This window comes from Carettochelys insculpta, chromosome 12, assembly GCF_033958435.1.
Source record: "Carettochelys insculpta isolate YL-2023 chromosome 12, ASM3395843v1, whole genome shotgun sequence".
NCBI lineage: Eukaryota > Metazoa > Chordata > Testudines > Carettochelyidae > Carettochelys > Carettochelys insculpta.
In genome coordinates, this window is record NC_134148.1 from 10,692,469 (window position 1) to 10,714,816 (window position 22,348).

The 22,348-nt window shown below is 42.0% G+C and overlaps 1 protein-coding gene across 6 annotated transcripts in view; it reads right to left on the reverse strand.

The window, feature by feature from the left end:
• Positions 1 to 1,024: 1,024 nt before the first annotated feature.
• The window catches only part of TLN2 (talin 2), a 495,540-nt gene continuing 474,216 nt past the window's right edge, over positions 1,025 to 22,348 (reverse strand). For 5 of the 6 annotated variants that reach the window (XM_075006263.1, XM_075006264.1, XM_075006260.1 and 2 more), the window contains 5 exons: positions 16,550 to 16,675; positions 11,674 to 11,736; positions 11,410 to 11,592; positions 8,264 to 8,389; positions 4,216 to 7,201 (listed from right to left, as the gene is read on the reverse strand). In XM_075006263.1, the coding sequence (XP_074862364.1) occupies positions 7,073 to 7,201; positions 8,264 to 8,389; positions 11,410 to 11,592; positions 11,674 to 11,736; positions 16,550 to 16,675 (627 nt within the window). In that variant the 3' untranslated portion in view covers positions 4,216 to 7,072. Of the gene's footprint in view, positions 3,848 to 4,215; positions 7,202 to 8,263; positions 8,390 to 11,409; positions 11,593 to 11,673; positions 11,737 to 16,549; positions 16,676 to 22,348 lie in introns of those variants that run through there. The other variant, XR_012647070.1, reaches the window with a different exon arrangement.

Below are 22,348 nucleotides of genomic sequence, written 5' to 3' on the forward strand. Positions count from 1 at the left end.
AGCAGGGGAGAAGTAAGCCTTTACATATGCACTGTTTGAAAAAAAGAAAGTGTGCCCACATGACGTCTAGTGTAGTGTACCTCCCCGGCCCCAACAATTTTCTATCTTACCCTCCTCGGCACCACTGCCAAAAAGAGGCTGGTGCTGCTCCTGTCCCTCCCCCATAGCCGTGCAGAAGTAAGAGAAGGGAAAAGCACACAAACAAAGGTAACAAAACATAATTAATTCAATACAGTAGTTGAAGCATGATGAACAGAGTGTAGCCTTTGGAATCTTTAACAAATGAGCCTCTTGGCTCCTGACCCCAGGCTGAGTTTGCAGAGCTGGCATTTGGAAATGCGCTCTTTTTCACTTAAATCAAAGCTATTTTAATGGGGATAGCAGGAAGAGACAACTAACACAAACATACTTCTGAATCAACGTGTAAAAAAGTGAGTTTGCCTTCATCATGGCCAGCACTTCCCACCCCTTTGTGTAAGACTGATCTGGCCAACCACTAAAAGATGCATTTCCTAAACCTCCCCTCACCTCCACCGCCACCCTTGCTCAGCAAACAAACAAGGAAGAAAGGGAGATTATCTATTAGCACTGGGACCATGCAAGTGTGGTGACAGGGCTTGTTGAAGCTCCCGGACCTGAGAAACCTTAGAACACAGTGTTGTTCTTGCATCAAGATTAACAATAAGGAATTTTATTTTGCTCCCATCTTAGCCTGCAAACCTTCTTCATGCTCTGGAAACCACTGTCATATCATCCTGTTGTATACCACAGATGTACACTGATAACACTTGCTTCCTTTCAAAGGGTGCTAAAGGCTCACTGGCGCCCATCTGATGTTACCTCACTGGATCCAGCATAGCTTTAAATGAGCTATTCCCCTCCCGCCTCATACTCCAATCTTTCCCAAATCATAAGGTTGCCACATAGCTTGGGTTCAATATGAACCCTTCCATGCCAATCTGTGGGAAGGAGCATGAAGTGGCTGAAGTCCGACAAACAAACACACGCAAAAGAAAGCTGCTCATTCCTTTAAAAGTTTATTTTTGGTGAATACAAAAAATACTTTCTGTGGCCAGATAAGCAGCATACATACAGTGGAACAGCATGGCAAACCCCCTTCATGCTTTTCTGTGTGGTTACAGCTCTAGGAGAAAGTTGAGCTCCAGACAGGAGTTCACGCCCACCAACTTGCAAGCACGCCACTATAAAACTGAGTCACTCAGAAGGTTCTTCAGCTGTAGCCATATTAATAAAGTTAGCAAATTTCAGTAAGAAAAAAGACATAGTGGTTTGTTTTCTTAAAGCAACAAAGGCAGCTCTAATTACTTACAACTCAATATATTACTCTTGATGGACAGGAATTCTTGCTATGCAAAGTATCTTTCATGAGAAACACATTGTTACAGGCTGATGAAATAAAGGAGATGAAAAATGTGGCAGGTTTACATCCTTGTCTGTTTTACACTAACAGGTACTTGGTTGCCTCACAAGGCAAGTTATAATAGAAGGAAGCCACGGAGGTGTTAGGCTTTTAGAAGGTGCATGGGAAAGCTTGCCAGCTCTCTGCTCCGTGTGGATAGAGTATGTTCTCCTGTTGGTCAATGCCCAGTTTAGAATGATTTTGTTGTAGTTCAAGGACAAGGAACACTTCAATTTTCTCTAGTTCCGAAAAATAAAAGTAAAGCTTATCTATGTTGCTTTTACCCTGTTTATTATCAACTGTATCCTTGCAGTGGTTAGTGTTATTAAGGATGAACGGAAGAGAAAAATCTCTACTTTAGCCACCACTCTACCTTTTCACATCTCTCCTACGTGTGGTGAAGTTCAGCAGTCCACTACTTTTATCTCTTTTGAGATTTTGCTTCCTATAGAATATTGGTGTCAACAACATTAGCCCGTCCTTTCAGATTTCAATGCACCATTAGTTAATATGCTAAGTCCAGTGTAAATGCTTATCTTACAAAAAACGGTAGCAGGCCGGTCACATGTGTTAGTTAAAAAAGTACTGACTCTGTAGATGCTGCCTAAGTTCTGTGGGAGTGTTGCATTACCAAAATTGTGTAGCAAGTGACATTGCCGGTAACAGGGACTAATACGTGTGCGTGCACACACACACACACAGAAACTTATTCATTCACACTCTCAAGCAGTGTATTTCTCTTTATATTACTGCAAATACAGAAAAGCAAATTCAAGGATTAATACTGACTATGGATGAGGAGCTGAGTCCCCTGGAATCATCCAAATTTCAATACAAATTCAGGGAAACCAACAGTACACAAAGATTACCTTTTCTCCTTTTTCAACTGTGCACTGTAGTAACACGGGGCAGGAGTTTTTACAGACACCAGGCACAAAAAAACTCCAGGAAAAATGATCAAAAGAAGAATGGATTAGCTAGGTCACAAAACACAAGATGTACTTCTTGGTGGCCTTGTCATCAGCATGTTTTGTGGCCTGGGCTTTGTTTTTTAAGTAACGTGAGGCCATTTAGTTGGTAAGGAAATTTAAAAGACCATTTATGTTACATTTTTGATAGATCCCACTACAGAGACTAGTCTGAAGATGCAGGAGATTAAAGGCAATTGGACAAAAGGAAGCAACAGCTCCATCTTCACCTTTTGGTTTAGCCTCCCCAGCCCACCTGTCACTTTGCTGTTGCTGACTTTGGAAAAAGAAAAGTTTACAAAAACTTTACAAAAAGCGTTCTTTCCGACTCCATTTTAGCATTTGGATCTTTGTGTAAAGCCACCCTAGAAGTGAGTTTCATATCATGAAGATGAGTAAAATACTACATAAATTGTTTGCTATATCAAAACTTAAAAGCCAGAATAGTTAAGGGAGAAAATAATGTCTAATAGCTACTCATTCGTCATCCTTATCTGAGATTGTCTGTTGCATCTTTGCCAAATAACTGCACTACGTTATTACAAACACGACAGATGTTCTAACATTAATTTGAGGGTTATTATGAGTGCCAAGAATGATAAGAAAATTAAATACACTTCAAATGAGACTGGAATCTAATAACCTCTCAAAATTAAAAAAAAAAAAAAAAATCAAGCTGAAAAACACTTCAGCTTGTTTGCTGGATATTCCAGTCTATTTATCTAGAAAGTTACTGAACTGCAAACAGGGTGTAAATCTACAGTGCACTAGCTTGCTGTGCAATAATGTTTAGAAGTCCCAGAATGCAATGTAGTAGTATTCAAAAACAATGTTACTGTTCAGCAAGTTATTGTGCTATAGATTCACACCTTAACTTACCGTCCAGTAACCTGTTGTGTAAATCCCAAGTTGAATTGCAGCTCATCTGTCGATCAAAGGCAAAGGCGACAGAAGTCTGACCAAAACAGTGTCTCAACCAAGAGCACGAAAACCAAGATAAAATCCCTCAGGTAAAGTGCTGAAATTAATCTCCCTCTAGACAAGAGGATGATTTGAACAGAAATATATCTTATTAGCTTGAAAAAATCCCAGCAGTACAATATTTGTAAACAATTTAATTTCACTGTGGATGTGGTGGGATTGGTTTTACTTTTCCTAAAACAGGAAGATACTCTCACTGCACAACTAAAATGCAGTGTTATTGCACTACAGTGATCACAATGAAGCATTCGTACAATATTAATGAAAACGGTCACCTTATAGCATTTTAAATTCCAGGAAGTGAATAAAAGACCAAATTGGCAAGACACAGACACCCCTACTCCCCCATCTTAAAAAGAAAGGATTACAGGAATGCTTATACTATCCAGGTAAGCAAAAGAAAAAGATACAAACTGGCAGCCTGATTAAGGGTGTGTCTATACAGCAGACTCATTCAGAAACAAGGGCCGTGTCTACACTAGCCCCAAACCTCAAAATGGCCACGCAAATGGCCATTTTGAAGTTTACTAATGAAGTGCTGAAATGCATATTCGGCGCTTCATTAGCATGAGGGCGGCCGCGGCGCTTCGAAATTGACGCAGCTCGCCGCCGCGCGGCTCATCCCGACGGGGCTCCTTTTTGAAAGGACCCCGCCTACTTCGAAGTCCCCTTATTCCCATCTGCTCATGGGAATAAGGGGACTTCGAAGTAGGCAGGGTCCTTTCGAAAAGGAGCCCCGTCGGGATGAGCCGCGCGGCGGCGAGCTGCGTCAATTTCGAAGCGCCGCGGCCGCCCTCATGCTAATGAAGCGCCGAATATGCATTTCAGCGCTTCATTAGTAAACTTCAAAATGGCCACTGAATGGCCATTTCGAAGTTTGGGGCTAGTGTAGACGTAGCTAAGATGTTCTGGAATAGCTATTCAGAAAGACCTTATTTCAAAACAATGCTACTACACACAAAATGTATTTTGAAATAGTCCTTAGGTATTTTGAAATACAGTAAACCCTCAAGAAGCGTGATTTCGATTTGCACTTAATTCACATTAATGCACCTTAAGTGCAAGTTGAAACCACTACTCAGACCCCAGCTCCTGGCTCCCCCAGTTGGGAGAGCCTGGCGGGCACATAGTTGGGAGAAACCACACTGCAAGAAGCTGTGTGCCCCCCAGGAGGGAGAAGGCAGGGATTGTGTGGCTGTGCACTCCCCCAGCCGGGGAATTCCAGGGATCTCCCCATCCAACCCTCGATTTATGCAAAATTTTATTTACATGGAGGCTGCTCAGGACACAACCACTGTGTAAATCAAGGGATTTACTGTAGAGCATCTACACGCAATAGAGACTATTTCATTGGAAGCAGTATGGCTTATTCCGAAATAGGCTCTATTCCCTGCCTAACAGCCCCTATTTCAAAACAGGTCAAAAGAGGTGCTATTTCTCCTTGAATAAGGTTTACCTATTTCAAAATAAGCCAACTGCTATTTCGAAAATATTTTGGAATAGTGGTTGCATTGTGTAGACACTAGCAAAGTTATGTCAAAATAACACTTTGCTGTGTAGACCTACCTATACTGAAAAAAGCAATAGAAGGAAAAAGCTGGAATAAGACTACGTGCCTGTAGACCCTAAAAAAAGTAAAGAACACTGTAGCCTTCCACGTTACTTAAAAATCTTAAATGACAGATTTGTTTTGCTTTTCTAAAGAATTTTTAATATAGATGTTTTGTGCCACCAGTTACTGCACAAAGTAATGGTGACAATCAAACTAATACGGCTATGGCTGGGAGTGGGGTGGGCGCTGTAAAGCACAGACTGGGCTCTCCTCTGGCAGCTGCATGCAGGGAGGCTTACACATAGGTTGCAGTTTCAGTTTACCTCATCATCAATGTTAGGGCAGAGGCTCATTTTGGACACACTTAGACAAATCCATATTTTATCCTATCAAAAGGATTCTACTCAGGGGTTGCCAATTGCTGTCTCATCATTTACTGAGACCCCACAATTCTACTGAGTCTGAAATACTTCAGCATTAGCAAAGAGATACTTTGTACATTTTAATATTCATTTTCTGTGCGATATATTTATACTAGTGTGACAAAATTTGTGATTGGTATAATACATGCAAGTAACTTAAATGAGAAGTTAGCAATATCTAAGTTGGTAACTTAACAACATGATTACTTCTGAGCCCGTATGATAAGAAATACTGCTGCTGCAACAAGGACAGGTATGTGGATATGCTTCTACCAAAATTGGCTCAGTTGGAAGTAGTGATAGGCATCTAAAATGGCAGCCTGGCTTCCAGAAGGACGGAGCAGCAACATTCTTTGACCCCAAAGGGCTTTATATTACTTGCTCAGAATGTTTGCCTAGGGATGGGTGTGTGCTGGGGAATCATGGTTAAAAAATATTGCATTTCTGTAGCTGGTCAAACAGGTAGCTTTTGTTAATTCCAGTTCCTGCACCATTTTAAACCCACACTATGGGTTTATGCCACATCAGAGGTTGAGAAAATCACAGTACCTTTGGCAACTCAAGACAAAAGTACAATTTCTGTTACTCCTGCTCAGAAATGCAATTCCCTAAAGAGGGCATTTCGATCAATGCAAATTAAAAAGCTCTTAACTCCCAATGTCCGTATTTCAGATGTTCACATGTTCTCTCATATTTTGGAAAAGGGCCTTTTCTAAAACAGCTATTAGTTTCTTCAAAGAACAAACATACAAAAAACAACCAAAAAACAGCCCATCTAGATTTTTAAAAAGAACAATTAGTAATAAAATACTGAAGAGAACAGCAAGAGGTCCGGTAGTTTTTCATCGTACTAAAAATGTCTCTCCTTCACCTACTGTACATTCTAGCAGAAATCCCACAGTTTGAGCCAGGTAACCTACTTTGAAAGGAGCCATTCAATCCAATTTGAAGTGGATTTTTCCTATTTTAAAAGTAGTTGCACACGGAGAGGTATATAATTGAAAACATTTTCCCCTCATGAATCTGGTACTAAGACCGTGACAAGATTTCCATTTCTTGGTTTATTTGTCCTATGAAAAGAATGGATATGTCTGTGTTTTGCAGGACACGGAATGGTTAAACTAAATAGTGTACAAGCGGAAGCTGGTGGATACTCTGCAGCAACTAATAAAACTAGTGCAAACAGGTACAAAGAAGATCCTTCCCATCCTTGGGTGAACCAGCTTTATAACACTGAAAGAGGACAAAATCTCTTAGAACCCACACTCAGATGCCTTTTTCCTCTCAAACACATATTTACCTCTCTCAGTTTTCTTGTTGGAGGAAAAATATCCACTGGCTCCATAAAAGTAGATTGCTATGATAAATGATTTTCCCATTAATACTAACAAAGTCTTACAACAGGTCAAGGAACAATAAATAGATGAAGCTTAAGGTAATGCCATAATACTGATTGTGTAACCTTCTGTAAAAAGTGAGGCATTCTCCCCTGAGAAACAGCGTGCCAGGGAAGGGAGGAACAGGAATGGTGGGCTGAACATTTGATGAGCACGCACCTGGGCTGAACAGATGAGAAAGAACAAACATTTATTGCCCTCTGCTCACCTAAAGCTATTACACGCACTTAGTTTAGGTAAGCGGCAGGCATATAAGGATGCTGTCAGTTAGTTCTCTCCATGCAGTCCCCCTTCGGCTCATTTACTTAAAAAACATAAAACAGCTCAACAGTTTAACCTTCGTCTTCTCTCAGTTCTGTGGGGAGGAATTTATACTGCTGCTGGCGGATCTGGGCCAGTTTTTTCCTTGCCTCTTCCAGCTCTCTTTCCTTCTTCAGCATTTCCTCCTGGGCTGCAATGATCTAGAAAAAAGAGCAAGGATTGTGATAGCAGAGAACGAAATGGGGGTCAGGGACGCAGCAGGGGATCTTCATCCTTTTCACAATGATGCTTGTGACCAATCCACAGTTATTTTAAGGTGTGTTTCTGCAAAGCACTCAACACACTGTCCCCAGTCCAGCAAAACATTTAAGTGTGTGAAGAATCCCCTGGCATTTGCCACTGCAGGAGCACAAGATACAAGGCTAGATAGACATTTATTCTGACCAGCTATGGCTGGTCTTTTGTGTTAGAGAAATCAACCAGAGCGGTTTCTAGTTTATTAACAATCTGACCTTTTCCTGTGTTAAAATCTCATCTTCTGGTGTCTGTTGGATGCACAGTAAGAAAGGGGACACAACAAACCTATCCTGCAAACCTTTCTTAATGCAATACACTGATCGACAGTAAAACTGAACATTTATTGCCCCAGGTACTTGTAGGAGTCTCCTGCAGCAAGGAGCACACAGGAGATGTTACTGGGCTGTAAAAAACACAGGAATGGCAAGTTCCTGCATTTTTAGTGGCACACACGGTAGAATCAGATTTCCATTATTTTTCAGTGAGTGGCAATTCTAGAATTTGATTGAAGTAGTTCAAATTATATTCAGCCCTATCTAGTTGTTAAAGCTATACTAATGAGGCATAAGCAATTCTCCCCACCACTGCCTCATTACAAGATAACCGGCATAAAACTGTCACATCACCGAGATTTCAAGATAATTTAAAGCATGTCTAGCAACATCTGGAAAGAATTGTCAGTTTAAGCATCAAGAAATATTTCAACAGTTGGAAGGCGCACATAAAGCTACGATACGGTGGCAAATTACTATCACAACTGTCGACTGCATTGTGTAGGACAAACACAGAATATTGCCTACACGCCGTACGCACAAGTTGTTCATTTTTCCATAATGGAAACATACTGAGGCAAGCTATTTACAATGATGTTTCATGCAGTACTACATGAAGCCAGTCCTGTGTTACACAAGGCAATAGTCTGAAACAACTTTTTTCCTGCTGTGGCTCTGGATGTTCACACCAACCTGAGCAATGCCACCCACAAACTTGGTTTTGACCACCACGTCGTCCTCGTCTGCTTTCCTAAATGCTGCTTTCTGGGCTGCCCTGACAAGATTGTCTGATGCACGTTTGACAGCGTTCCCTGCAGCCTGGACAGGAGATAAAAGGAAGTTAGAAGCAGAAAGCATTAAGGTGCCCTATATACATAACGTGGGTCCCTGAAGACAGAAGACAGAGCTCCACTGAACTCCAGAGATAGGATCCTACTTTTCCTCACCAAACAGCCAGTGTACTTTTGTGTTGCCCATCAGCGCTATAAGGTGAACATAAACTTGGATATTTCTGTAGGCCTCTGACCCAGTTTGGGGCTCTGTGTACAGCTTATGAATTAGAGTTGGTTTTGTGCAAATGTTGTATACCACTGAATGCCTCCATTTGCTACAACAGCTGGTGTTATGTTCCTCTCAGACCACACTCCAAACCCCTCATGTCAGACGTACGCCAACTAATGACTTGACTAGGTGCTGAAGGTGATGTCTGATGACTCATCTTGTCTCTGGAGTGATGCTCCTTCCTGCTTCCTAACTCACTCTTGAGATCATCAGTGGCAGGATGGAGGCAGATGACTGGGGTCTCTTGGTCACAGTAGCAAGGGAGCTCTGGATTGTGGAATCTCAGCTATTGAAGGAGCTCACAGACAGGGACTGACCACAAGATGGGAGGTTTAGCTACAGACTTCCTTTCAGCTTCCTTGGAGGCTTGCACTGAGTGCACCGTGGGAACATTTATTGGTGGGCTTCCCTACCTTTCTGAGTCAGTTTAGTGAAGGAGCAACATACAGATCACTGACCAAGAATATTTCCCTCTCCAAAACATGAGCTGCATCTGGAGTACCTATCATTAAATGGCATTGAAGCCACCTGTGAGGAGTGGGTTTTGAACCCTGGTGACTTTGATTTTGTCATATTATTAGAGCCACCGTACATGGTTATGGGTTAGGCCTATACGCTAAATACCCGACAAACATTTTTTTTTGTTCATGTCAACTGGCATAAAGCTATAATTAACAATACCAATAATTAATGCACACTAATGCTAGCTCAGGATGTCGCGGATCAGACTGTCTCAGCAAGGGTTCCATTTTGCTGGCCCAGGAGATACAAAGAAATGCAAGAACTGTTGGACGTGTATCCAAGAAACAGTCATGTTAGTCTGTATCTGTGAAAAGAATGAGGAGCCCTGTGGCACATTAACAGATTTGTTTGGGCACATGCTTTCATGGGCCAAGTGGCAAGTGATGTTCCCATTTTCAAATCCGCTCCACTGCTTCGAGAAGAAACTATTCCAAACCTATGCCTGAACACATAAAGGAATCACCTTTCCAGGGCTCTTGTGCCTGCCTCCTTGAACTTCATATTTAACTTTACTCTATGTGCATTCCATAAAATTTGCTTAGGGTAACCCGATACACTTGATCTTCCTGAATGGGTGGGCAGAACAGAATATTAGATTTACATCCTATTAGGCATTAGTCTGCATCTACAGTTCCTGCAGCCTCATCTTGGCACTCAGATACGAATGTCAGAAACAGAACAATCTTCCAGTTACTTGCCCATGACTATGACAAACCCATCCGAGTCCCTCATCAACTGCCAAAACTACCCTAATTTTACCCACCTCCTGGTAGGGATAATATTACAAAGCCATTGTTTTCTATTTAAACCACCATAGAGCCCTAAATTTGCTTCAAGCTTTGACCATGATTTAAATCATCGTTCTATTTTGATAAACGACCAAATAGATAATAGACTCCATTGCTCAGATATCTGCATTCAGTCCTCACTTGCTGATTTTACTAACTGAAGTACATTTATTGATTTTTATCCCAAGAAAACTTAGAACCAGTTGTTCAAATACTGGCTGAGACTGCAGGGCTAGAAGTCAGTAAAAGCTGCATTAAATTCCCTACCTATCGAAAGGTCTCTTGAAATGTGTTAGCTACCTATGCTAAACAATCTGCTCTATTTTGAATTTAACCATGATTCTGAATGCATTTCTGAGACCTGAAGGGCTCTGTGTAAGCTTGTCTCTCTCACCAAAATAAGCTGGCCCAATAAAAGAAGTGGCCTCAGCCACCTTTTCTCTCTTATATCCTGAAACTGACATCGCAGTAACAGATGCAGTCATTTCTAAACTGAGCACGTCAGTTGTAAAACCCTGAGACAACAAGCTTAATATCCCAGAGTGAAGTGTTGTCCAAGCCAACTTTCAAACAAGCCCTGTTCGAAGGGGAAAACTAAATCAGCTTTTACAAACAGCAAAGCAAGCCAGAATCCGTTCTTTCTCCACCAATGTTTGCAGTCATATAACCCATTTCTTATTGTAGAATGTTCTCTACTCTGTTGCTGTCTGTTAGAGCCACATGGCCTTATTAATGACAATTAATGATCCTGAACACTTGCATGATAAATGTCCCTTTCCCTCCCCCGAGAATTTTCAAACTGCAAAATGATTTCCTGCTGACTAGCTGCCATCTGGCATTTCAAGCTTTCATAGTACAATCACCACTTGCTTCTTCGCTGTCGGTGCAGCTCTTACTCTGGTGTCCCTCAACTTGAGGGCTCAGGTGTGCTTGGCACATTGACTGCTTAGCTGCGTGTTGGGAAGTTGATGCCTTACTCCCAGTCATCCTGTATGAAATGTTTCTGCCCCTCCAAGTGTTGTCAAAACTTTCCAGAAGATATTGTGCTTTGTGGCAGCTTCCACGGACCGCTGGCAAGGTAAGTGGGGCCTTGAGCAGAGCCTGGGGCAGCCAGTCCTCAGTGCTGCCTCCTCTGAGCCCTCAAGAGCTGCGTGGAGCACATGGTGCAGTGCTTCAGCAGGGATTGAAAGGGCCTGGGGCTCCAGCCACTGCTACAGTAGCAAAGTGGCAGCAGCCAGGAGTCCCAGTCCCCTCTGACTTGCCCCCATGCTGCCTCCTGTCGGTTTTCTGGCTACATGCAATATGGCAGCCTTGGTCAACACAACCTATTCACTACTGGAGAGGATAAAACCCATGACTTTTTCAGGACAATTTCCTGATGTTATTGGCCAAATTCTGGATTTGCTGAACAGGTGCAACGGCGATGGTTTACCAAGCTCTGGACTTTTATATTGTGAACTCTGTTACCTGTAGTCTTCTCATAGCTTCAGAGTCTTGATCAGCCTTCACTTTGCAAGCCACAAGTAGCTGCGCTGTAGAAGCCGCAACTTGTTTGGCAGATGAGATGAGTTTCTCCTCACTAGCATGACCTTGTACTGAGGCATTGGCAGCCTCACACAGGTTGCTGGTTGCAGCTGCCACCATTCGGGCCTAGGAGTCAACAAATAAAGTCACAGAAAGTTCTACTTTCTTGGAGACTTTCAAGAAAAAGTAAAACTGGAAGTTACTCACAGCGGAAATAAGTCCCTGAGACCACTGTCCATCATCGGCTGCATTAGCAGGAATAGCTCCAACCTGGAAGAATAGTTCAGACACTTACAGGGAAATACAAAACTGCTTTGCCTTGATTTACGTTCAAAGACCAAACCCATCTGAAAAGGAAACCTTATATGCACACCCCTTCCCCTATTTACCTACGTGAACACCAGCGTTCCCTGTAAGCTGAGTTCTTGTGTGGCCATTCAGGAGTGATTCAACTGCTGCCCAGCTGAGAGCAGATTGCCCACAGCTAGGCACCAGTGCACATTTACATGTCTCAGTGCACATCAAAATTTATTTCACACATGGATGGAAAAACTCTGCACTTGGATGGAAAAGATTAAAGGGAACACTAGTGCACACTAAACAAAAACAAAAACAAACAAAAAAACAAACAAACCACAAGAAAATTTCTACTTAATTTCTGTGCTAATATGAGTCAGTGGTTCCCAAACGCTGGCATTTATCTCTGTACTAGCCACGGTTTTCTGACCAGTACTCGAGGAGCTCCCTGCCCACAATAACAACGTGCGTTTTATGGCTGTTGATCTGCAGCCGCTGTCTGTCTCCTGTTCATTCAGGAACATTCTAACCTATAATGTTACTTGAGGTGCTCCCATCTTGCTGTAAGTTCAGAGACACCAATAAAGAGCTAAGACTAGAACAGCTCAGGATTTGCCTGATCAAGACATGCCAGAAGAGACTGGGAATTACTAGTCAGTTGAAAAGATTTATTCCTGCAATATACTGAAGCTGCCACTGAGTAGAAAAACAAAGTTCCTTTGAGTTCCCACACTCCTGCCTGATGTTTGATGACAAATTCTAGGTAGCAAATGTCTTCCACTGTGTGTTCATAAGCACTCAGTCTTCTGATTTCCCAGCATTTCCAGACCCGTTTGTTCAGAAACCATGAGCCAGTGCCAGGGTACCCCAAAATCTTGAGATTAAAGAAAAAAATTCATGTCTTTCAAGTTGTGTTCTGTTTTTTGTGATTTTAAGGCTCACAATTTCCAGATTTTCCCTTCAACCCTGAAGATTGCAAAATTACTGAATTTCTTTAAAAAGTGAAGGCCAAAATTCTCATGCAACTGCATGATTTCAGGGGTGGGAGTTAACATCAAAATTCGCAAATTTACATTTGGAACATCCCGACTGGGAGTTTTCAGTGTAATAGCCAGACATTTATAACATTGCTGTAAGAGAAAAGTTCAGTTTTACAATAAAATATGTGAGGCTTCTGGGTTTTTTAGGTTTCAGAGCTCTCTTGCAGCACCATACCTAGTAAGAGCATCTGAAGCTCAGCAGAGATCTGGACACTGGTGTCTAGGGAATGAGGAAAACTGAAGGCCTATGTCTACACTAGCCCCTGCCTTTCGAAAGGGGGGTGCCAATTAGACACTTTGGGATATGCTAATGACGTGCTACCATGAATATGCAGCAACTCATTAGAATAAGGACAGCCGTGGCGATTCAAAAGTGCATCTTTCAAATCATGCACCACCTGCATACACAAGGGTCTTTGAAAAGGAACCCCCATCTTCGAAAGCCCCTTATTTCTAAAACCAAATAGGAATAATGGGCTTTTGAAGACTGGGGGTCCTTTCGAAAGGCCTCCATCTACACAGGTGGCGTGCTATTTGAAAGAGGCACTTACGAACTGCTGTGGCGATTATGCTAATGAGGTGCTGCATATTCACGGTAGTGCCTCATTAGCATATCCCACAGTGTCTCATTGGCATCCACCTTTTGAAAGGCGGGGGCTAGTTTAGACACAGCCAAGCAGATCAGATCTGATTTCATAAAACTTCAACTTTATTGCAGAACCTGAAACAGCTACCTAATGTCAAACTGTTTCTACTACATGAATTACCTAAGAGAATGCAGAACAAACTGGAAAGAAGAAAGTTTAACAAACCTGTTTGTTGAAACATTTCTTGGACTTATCTCACAAAACTTTTTTTGTAGCTTTAACTGACTGCTGCTTTGAAGTTATACAGGACAATATTGTGTCTGGTTCATGTAGTTGAGTGAAGGAGTAAGAACTCCTTAGTACCTTCCTTTCATCTCTCACACAGACAATGAAGGGAATGGCGTGTTAGCTGTTACCACACGAGCTTTTTGCTGCTTGCTCTTGAGCTGTTGGGTGGGCAGTAACAACAGGTATAAAAGGCAGGAAAGTATGTGTTATTGGCTCAAAGGAATTACAGCAGATTGCATCCTGTATTTGCAGACTGGGGAGATTTGGAGAGCATTCTGTCTGTTCATTTCAAAGGTCACCACGCGACAAATCTGCCTAGTTGGTGTCTGCTGTAGACAGGAATTGGAAAACACCTCTGGTACCAATTAACTGAAGATTGATCATTAGGTTATTTGTTGTGAACTCACCACCTCAGCGGAATCTTCATTATAGCTCGTTTACTAGTGAACAGTTCTCCGCCTAATGAAAGGATGTGTTTTACACAACTCTGAATAACTCCAGTTGAGTTTGAGCAGCAAAGTTTGGACTTTTTGAAAGTAGTTAGGTATTCAGAGCAAGGCTGTGCCCTTTTGTGGCACCACACTATTTGCTGGATCAGTTGAGCTGGACAAGGTGGTGCTCATGCCACCAAGCATGTGTGCTGATAAAATGCACTGGCTGGGAAAACTGGTCTTAAAGAACCAGTGTGTTAGCATGAGAAAGACAGAGCTGAGAAATCTTCCCTCTAAGCAACAAGAGCAGGTATTCTAATACGGCACTGCATTTCACAAATGTGCCCACATCAGAATGGAAAACCGCTGTTTCCTGGGGTGGAGGAATTAATATGTTCTTAGCATTTTCTCTCAGCTTTGTGGGAACAAGGCACAAGTGCTGCCTGCTTCCCTCTCAAAACAGTATGAGGAGAAAGGTAACTGTTCCCTCCAACAGGAAGCCTGAATCCACAGAGACATTTCAGGCTTATACCAGGATATATTTCTTGCTCTCTTCAGGGCTGGGGGTGGTGAGAATAGCAAAGGATGCTGCTTATATGACAAAGTAACTAAATATGAACAAGTTCTCTATCACACAAATGCAAACAATATAATTGTCTAAATAGAGGAGTAAGTCAGGAATCTACATTCTCATTTGATTGACTATTCTTGCTGACAGTTGTCATAGAATCATAGAACACTGGGACAGGAAGGGACCTTGAGAGGTCATCAAGTCCAGCCCCCTGCCCTCACGGCAGGACCAAGTACTGTCTAGACCATCCCTGATAGATATCTATCTAACCTGTTCTTAAATATCTCCAGCGATGGACACTCCACAACCTCCCTTGGCAATTTATTCCACTGTTTGACCGCCCTGACAGTTAGGAACTTTTTCCTAATGTCCAACCTAAACCTCCCTTGGGGCAGTTTAAGTCCATTGCCTCTTGTTCTATCCTCAGAGGCCAAAAAGAAACAAGTTTTCTCCTTCCTCCTTATGACTCCCTTTTAGATACCTGAAAACCGCTATCATGTCTCCCCTCAATCTTCTCTTTTCCAAACTAAACAAGCCCAATTCTTTCAACATTTTTTCATAGGTCACATTCTCTAGACCTTTAATCATTCTTGTCGCTCTTTTCTGGACCCTCTCTAGTTTCTCCACATCTTTTTTGAACTGCGGTGCCCAGAACTGGACACAATACTCCAGCTGAGGCCTAACCAGCGCAGAGTAGAGCAGAAGAATGACTTCTCGTGTCTTGTTCACAACACACCTATTAATGCATCCCAGAATCATGTTTGCTTTTTTTGCAACACCATCACACTGTTGACTCATATTTAGCTTGTGGTCCACTATAATCCCTAGATCCCTTTCTGCTGTAGTCATTCCTAGGCAGTCTCTCCCCATTCTGCGTGTGTGAAACTGATTGTTCCTTCCCAAGTGGAGCACTTTGCATTTGTCCTTATTAAACTTCATCCTGTTTACCTCAGACCATTTCTCCAATTTATCCAGATCATTTTGAATTATGACCCTATCCTCCAAAGCAGTTGCAAAGCAGGGTCAGTAACAATCTATTTAGTATGTGTTTTATACATTTTAAGTAAGTTCTATGGGAGATCTTCTCAGACAATTACAATGTTACTGTTCCAGAACAATTGTGATCCCAGTGGACCCAAACACAAATTCACTAGGAAGCCCTCTTGAATAAGACAGAATAGCTCTTTTGTCCCAGGGCTCAATGGCACAATCTGCTCAGCTGTGTTTAAATATAATTAGAAGCCACAAATAAAAAACAACAGTAGTTCCTATGATGAACTGTTCTCACAAGCAAAAAAGATGGATGCTGTTGAGATTTAAGTTCTATTCAAATTAAGTTAATTAGATAAAGAGAAGAAGTGGAAGTGAAATGAAATAAAAAGCAGTCAAGGCTACGAATGCAAATGGACATAGGACACTTTGTAAGCACTTTAATTGCCCTAGCAATATCTGTATCCATTTGCATATGCTTAATTTGTATTCATACAGGGGCCCTGACAGAATCATTCAACACACTGAAGGCGCCATTAATGACACCCTCTACTAATTTGGACCAGAATGTTACTGTTTACTACTCTGCTTCTCTTTAAATCCCAAAAATGTACTATGGGATCATACCTCATATGCCTGCATCTTGTTTTTTCAGGGAGTGAAATACTTTTCCTCATTACAAACAGCTGACACAGCAGAAAGCAAAATATTTAATCATGTTTGAACAGATTTTTCAGCCCAGCTGGGCAAGGGCTTGCAATCCAACAGATTCACATGTTATTAGTCCACCTAGAAGCCCTTCATCCATCGTAAAGTTAAGATGTTACACGCTCTACAATTTAAAATACTTCTGCTGTGTTCAATGTCCTGTTCACCCACCTTTCCCTGTGCTACCAGCTCCCGCTGGGCTGCTGAGGCTGACTTGACTAGGGCACTGGTAGCAGCTGCAATGGACTTAGCTGCTTCCAGGATCTGTTCTTCAAAATCCAGAGTCTCATCGGCTTGCTATAACCAAAACAGAACACTGTCACAAACAGTTCAGAAGAGAAAGGGTTCTCTTTAGTTCCCAGGAAACATTTCTTGCCACAGAGATGAAGAATCAACAAAAATCAACAATTTTAAAAAGCACTTACCTGGGGCCTCAGTTAAAAGATATCATCATTAACTACTACATACAAATGCAGATATTCATTTGAAAGTTACGTTGCCCTTGTGATAAACCTTGTGCAATAGTCAATGATGGATTTTATTTAAATATCACACATATCACACAAACTATTTCAGTGCATGCCACTACATTTTTGGTGTGAACTAGAAACATTAAAAACTCTTTTTAAAACTACAGATAAAGCAGTTGCCTGAACTGGAATTCTTGCTTTTCTGCACATTAGGGTTACCATATTTGACCTTTCAAAAAGAGGACACCCCTCAGAGGAAGTGTACCTGTATTAGTATCTACCAACTCACGTTGTATTAATGTTAACACAACCTGAGTTGGAATACACTCCCTCTCAGTGTGTTCTTTCTTTTATTATTATAACCCTACACACAATACTATTTTAGTAGTATTAAGAAGTGATTTGTTTGTAATTATCAGTTGCTGTTAAAGCACAGGGTTACTTTGGCCAGGTCTATACTTGGCTGAAAAGACAATTTAAGATACGCAATTCCAACTATGACAACTGCATAGCTGGAATCGATGTACCATAGATTGATTTTTTTTTTTGCCTGTCCACACAGCGGGAGATCAATGGGAGAAATCATCCCTTACTCCTCACGACAATGGGCTGTACCAGGGCAAACTGTAGAGCCCTGATCATTTGATTTGGTGTGTTACACTAGGCACCCTAAATCAAATCCTGGAACATCAACCCTGAACAACTCTATCTTCCAGTAAGTGAACACATACCCTTCGTAAATATAATACAAGGAATGCATCAAAGCTTTTTAGAGACTACAACTCTAATGCTATCATTGTGCTTCTTTGCTAATCTGTAATAAAAAGCACACCACAGTTATTAAAGTAAACCCACTAATTTAACTGCTTTTTGTAAGCTGCTTCACTTCACCCACAGCATGTAATGCAAAGCAGTGCAATTCAGTCCTCTCAGAGTTATGGACTGCTGATAGTGTGCCTGCAACCATTCAAACATCTGAACCAAGATTGTAACAAGCATGTAGCAAACAGAAAGATTAACCTCTCCTCATAATATATCCCATCAGATGACAGAAACTATTGTTCTCAAAATGTCAGTTTCTTAAACCTGGGCTTAACATGAATAAAAGGAAACAGCTTTGACTTTGTCAGCAATGCACTGTGGGTACCCGTCCCACAGTTCCCACTGTCCCCTTGCATGTGGGTTAAGCTCCCAGTGTCTAATGAGACAAAAATGGGTGTGTGTGGTCTGCCTCCCATAGTGCACTTCTCTCCTTCCCCTCACCTTGGAAATCAACAGCAAAAAGAGTTCTTGTGCCCTTTTTTCATATCCTTGCAGATGCCATTGCCAGGCTAGCATGGAACCCGTCCAGCTTCAAACTGTTGTGGCAACTATTGTGAGCACCTCACATATTGTGCCGTATTACGTGCAGAGCCTAAGCAGCCTTCAGAGCAATGAAGAATCTTAAGGAGGACACGGACATACACAAATGTGAGACACCGGAGAGGAGGAACAGGGAGATGATGACTGAACTTGATGCTTTGTACACAGTGGAGCACTGGTTCTGGTGACGGAAAACAAGCTCAGACTGGTGGGACTGCATTATTATGCAAGTATGGGACAATGAACAGTGGCTACAAAACTTTCACATGCGTAAGGACACTTCTTTTGTGAACTGCTTTTCCCTGATGTGCTGTGATACCAAAACGAGACCGGCTCTGACAATTCACAAGCATACGGTAATAGCTCTGTGGAAGCTTTCAATGCTGGACAGCTGCCAATCAGTGGGCAATCAATTTTGAGTGTGCAAATCTGCAGTGGGAGCTGCTGCGATCCAGGTAGGCAAGGCAATCAATTACCTTCTTCTGCAAGTTGGTGACTCTAGGAAATGTGCAGGACATAGTGGATGGTTATGCCGCAATGGAGTTCCCTAATAGTGGTGGAGCAATAAACAGAATGCACATCCCTATCTTGGCACCAGACCATCTTGCCACAGAATACATAAACCACAGGGGGTACTTCTCCATGATGTTGCAGCTTTAGGAACTCTGGTCTGTTCAGAAAGCTGCAGAATAGAACTTTCTTCCTAGACAGGTGCCCTTAGTGATCCAGCTTAACCCTTGCTCCCTTGGCTCACGACGCCATACACAGGCAGCCTGGACTGAAGTAAGGAGCAGATCAACTACAGGCTGAACAATTTTAGAATGGTAACAGAATGTGTATTAGGCTTTTTAAAAGCCAGGTTCAGGAGCCTCCTGATTCAGTTAGACTTCAGTAAAATCAACATTCCCCTTGTGATGGCAGCCTGCTGAGTGCTCCATAACTTACGAGAGAATAAGGGGAAAATTTCATGCCAGGCTGGCATGGTCACCTGGCCTCTAACTATAAGCAATAAAGACAGCACAGTGAGGGGCACTGCTAATCTGTGTGGCTTTGAAAAACAGATTTATGAATGACCAGATAGCAACATGACTTTCATATCGTATCTGTTGCTCTTAAAAAGGTGCCCTTCTATATGATGTGTACTAGCCTGAAAACACTGTAACGCACCCCATCCCATGCAACACAAGCAATAAAGAGGCTGTTTTTGCAAGTTTAATTGTTTTTATTCAGGGGACAGTAAAGGAGTTTGGGGGGTGGGTGAGCAAGGGCAAGAGACATTTTACCATCACAGGTGGAGGAATGTCAGCCTTCTGCTCTCAGAAGAGTTCCTGGGAGAGGAATGCAAGGCTGCCCTTGACCTCCCCACCCAGCATTCTGGGGTGCCAATGGGGGGAGGGTAGGGAATATGGTGAGGAGGGCATATTGTGCATCATGGGCTGCAGGGAGCTCTGTGCTCCTTGACCAGGCACCTCAGAGCTCTGTTTTCTGCCTCATCAGCTTCACCATCTCCTTCTGGGTAGGGACTTCATGCTGTAAATGCTCTCCTACCCCCTGATCCACCCTCCTTCCTTTCTGATCCTCCCTCCTCTCCTCCAGCATAGTTCTCCTCCATGCACTTAACTGTGCCCTGTCCATGCAGGTGGCTTGCATGTGCTCTAGGAAGATACCTTCCCATGTTCATTTTCTCCTGCAGAGCTGTGTCAGTTTAACAGCAGTGGGGGGAGAAAGAGTGGGAGGAAGGATCATTAAAGAAACTGTTGCTGCAAGGTCTATTTTGGTGTTACTTCTTGTGAAAAGCAGGAGTACAAACGTTGAACTTAGGAGCCCAGAAAGTCAGCAGATTGGACCCTGTAGCATGGACTGATTGCTTAGAAAGTTGACCCAATTCAGCTAAGTTTGACCGAACTTAGGGTAGGCCAGGCCTTAGAAAACAGGTCCCTACAAGAAAGATTTCAAAATCTCTATTAAATACAACATGAGAAAAATTGAGTTACAAGAGTGGAGAAGGCACCATTAGAAATAAGATCCACTGTGGAAGATGTTAACCTTTTGATGGGAGATGTACTTTCCTGTACTCAAAACCCGTGCAAGCAGCAAATGCCTTTAATTATCATGGCCTCTGTTCCAATAATACATAACAGACCAAGCTTATGTGAAAAATTCTGTTTCATCAGATGTTAATTTGCTTTCTTATTTGAATAGTCAAGTTGCATTAGTGTGTGTAAAGGAGAAGTAATAAACGTGCATTTTTTGTTACTTCTCCTAATAAGTTATCAAAATATTACAAGAATTTGAACATTATGGCTGTCTCTATACTACCTCCCTACTTCAAAGGGAGCATGGTGAGTAAGGTGGCGGGAGATTATTAATGAAGTGCTGCGCTGAATATGCAGCACTTCATTAAGCTAATTCTCCCCTGCGGCAACTTCTAAGTGTTAAACTTCGAAGTCCTAGCTCGCATGTAGCAAAATTTTGAGGCGTAAAGGGACTGTGAAGTTGTCCAGGCATTTCGAAGTACCGACGGGTGAGCCTCGGCTACACGTGAGCCGGCACTTCGAAGTTTGCCGCAGGGGAGAATTAGCTTAATGAAGTGCTGCATATGCAGTGCAGCACTTCATTAATAATCTCCCAACACCCTACTCACCATGCTCCCTTCGCAGAAGGGAGGTAGTGTAGACAAGCCCTCTGTATTTTATCTCAAAATGCTTTTTAGCCTCATTTGGGAGCGTCTGGGATATGAGAAAGCAGTACTTGTGTAGGTTGTAGGGAAAACATATCTGAAAATACCTATCTTTCTCAAGGAGTATTGCAAGGCGATGCATCTTACTTATTGTGCCCTAATGCTTCCATTGATCATTCTGTTCTGGATGCCATTTAATATGTGGTTTGTTCACGGTCATAGTAAAAGTAAAAAATAAACAAAACCAACAAATAGCATCCACATCCTTTCCCTTGCATCAAGAGGTTACTATCTTCTGCAGTGAATCTAATTTCTGGTGGTACTAACTCCACTCTTGTGATTGAACCTTTCTTAGGTTGTATTAAATTGAAATTTTGAAACCTTTACTGCAGGGATCCTGTCTTCCAAATACCACGTAGGTCAGTGGTATCATAGATGGAATACTAAACTTATCCACCATTCAGAACAGTCTAATGTTTGGTGACCTTCAGGTAACTTGGTTTTGGATAGGGGCTATTAGATATACAGTGCTTTCAAGATTAATCTGGAGACCTTTCCTTTGGTGAAAGTAAGACAATAAGTGTGAATATGAAAAGTTCAACAAACAAACCCCAGATACTCCTAAACTGCAATGCCTAAACATGTAAACAGTTTAGACCATTCTAATTAACATGTGCCAAATCCTACTCTAAGTCTGCACAGTGCTGCAAGCCATGATATGGATAGTTTGTTCAAATTTTCAGAAGTGTTCAGCATCCAAAAATGGGGACAGATTTTCAAATGGGAATAGCAGCTCCCAGCTTCTGGGTGCCGTATCCATTTGAAAAACTGAGCACTTCACTGAGGGGTCTAAATGAGAGAGAAGTCATTTTGAAAATATGGTCATTCCTGCACTTCTCTCAATTTTCCTTTACAGAAAGAAAAAGCATGTTTCAGACCAGCCCTGAGATTTTATTCAAGTTGCCCTTTTGTAACTCAAGGGTCTAGAGTTTTTTGTGCCTCCCTCCCCTTTAAAGAGCTGACTTGGTATGTTCGGGAAAATCACAAATAAAAATCGCTTTTTTGAAGTGCTTTCATTCTAATTCTCTGTGGGATACTACAAAACCATCAGACAGGGACTTACAATACCAGGGGCATTAGGAGTCACAGGGGGCTCAAGGTGGAGGACACATCCAACAAGAAGCAGCTTGAGAATCTTGCACATCCCCTGCCTGTTCTATACCTAATCAAAAGTCAGCTGCATATGCCTGTTACCTCCATGGGCATTAATTCACATCACACAGCTTAAAAAACAGGCCACAGGATGCTTGATTCTTCAACAGTTCATTTACTTCTACCATGTGCATAAAATAAAGTCACAAAATCCTATAGATGAAAACGCAACATCCATGAATGTCAAAGTACTGCAGAAGAAATACAGCATCCTACATGAAAACTATACAGCATCACCTTCTGCTG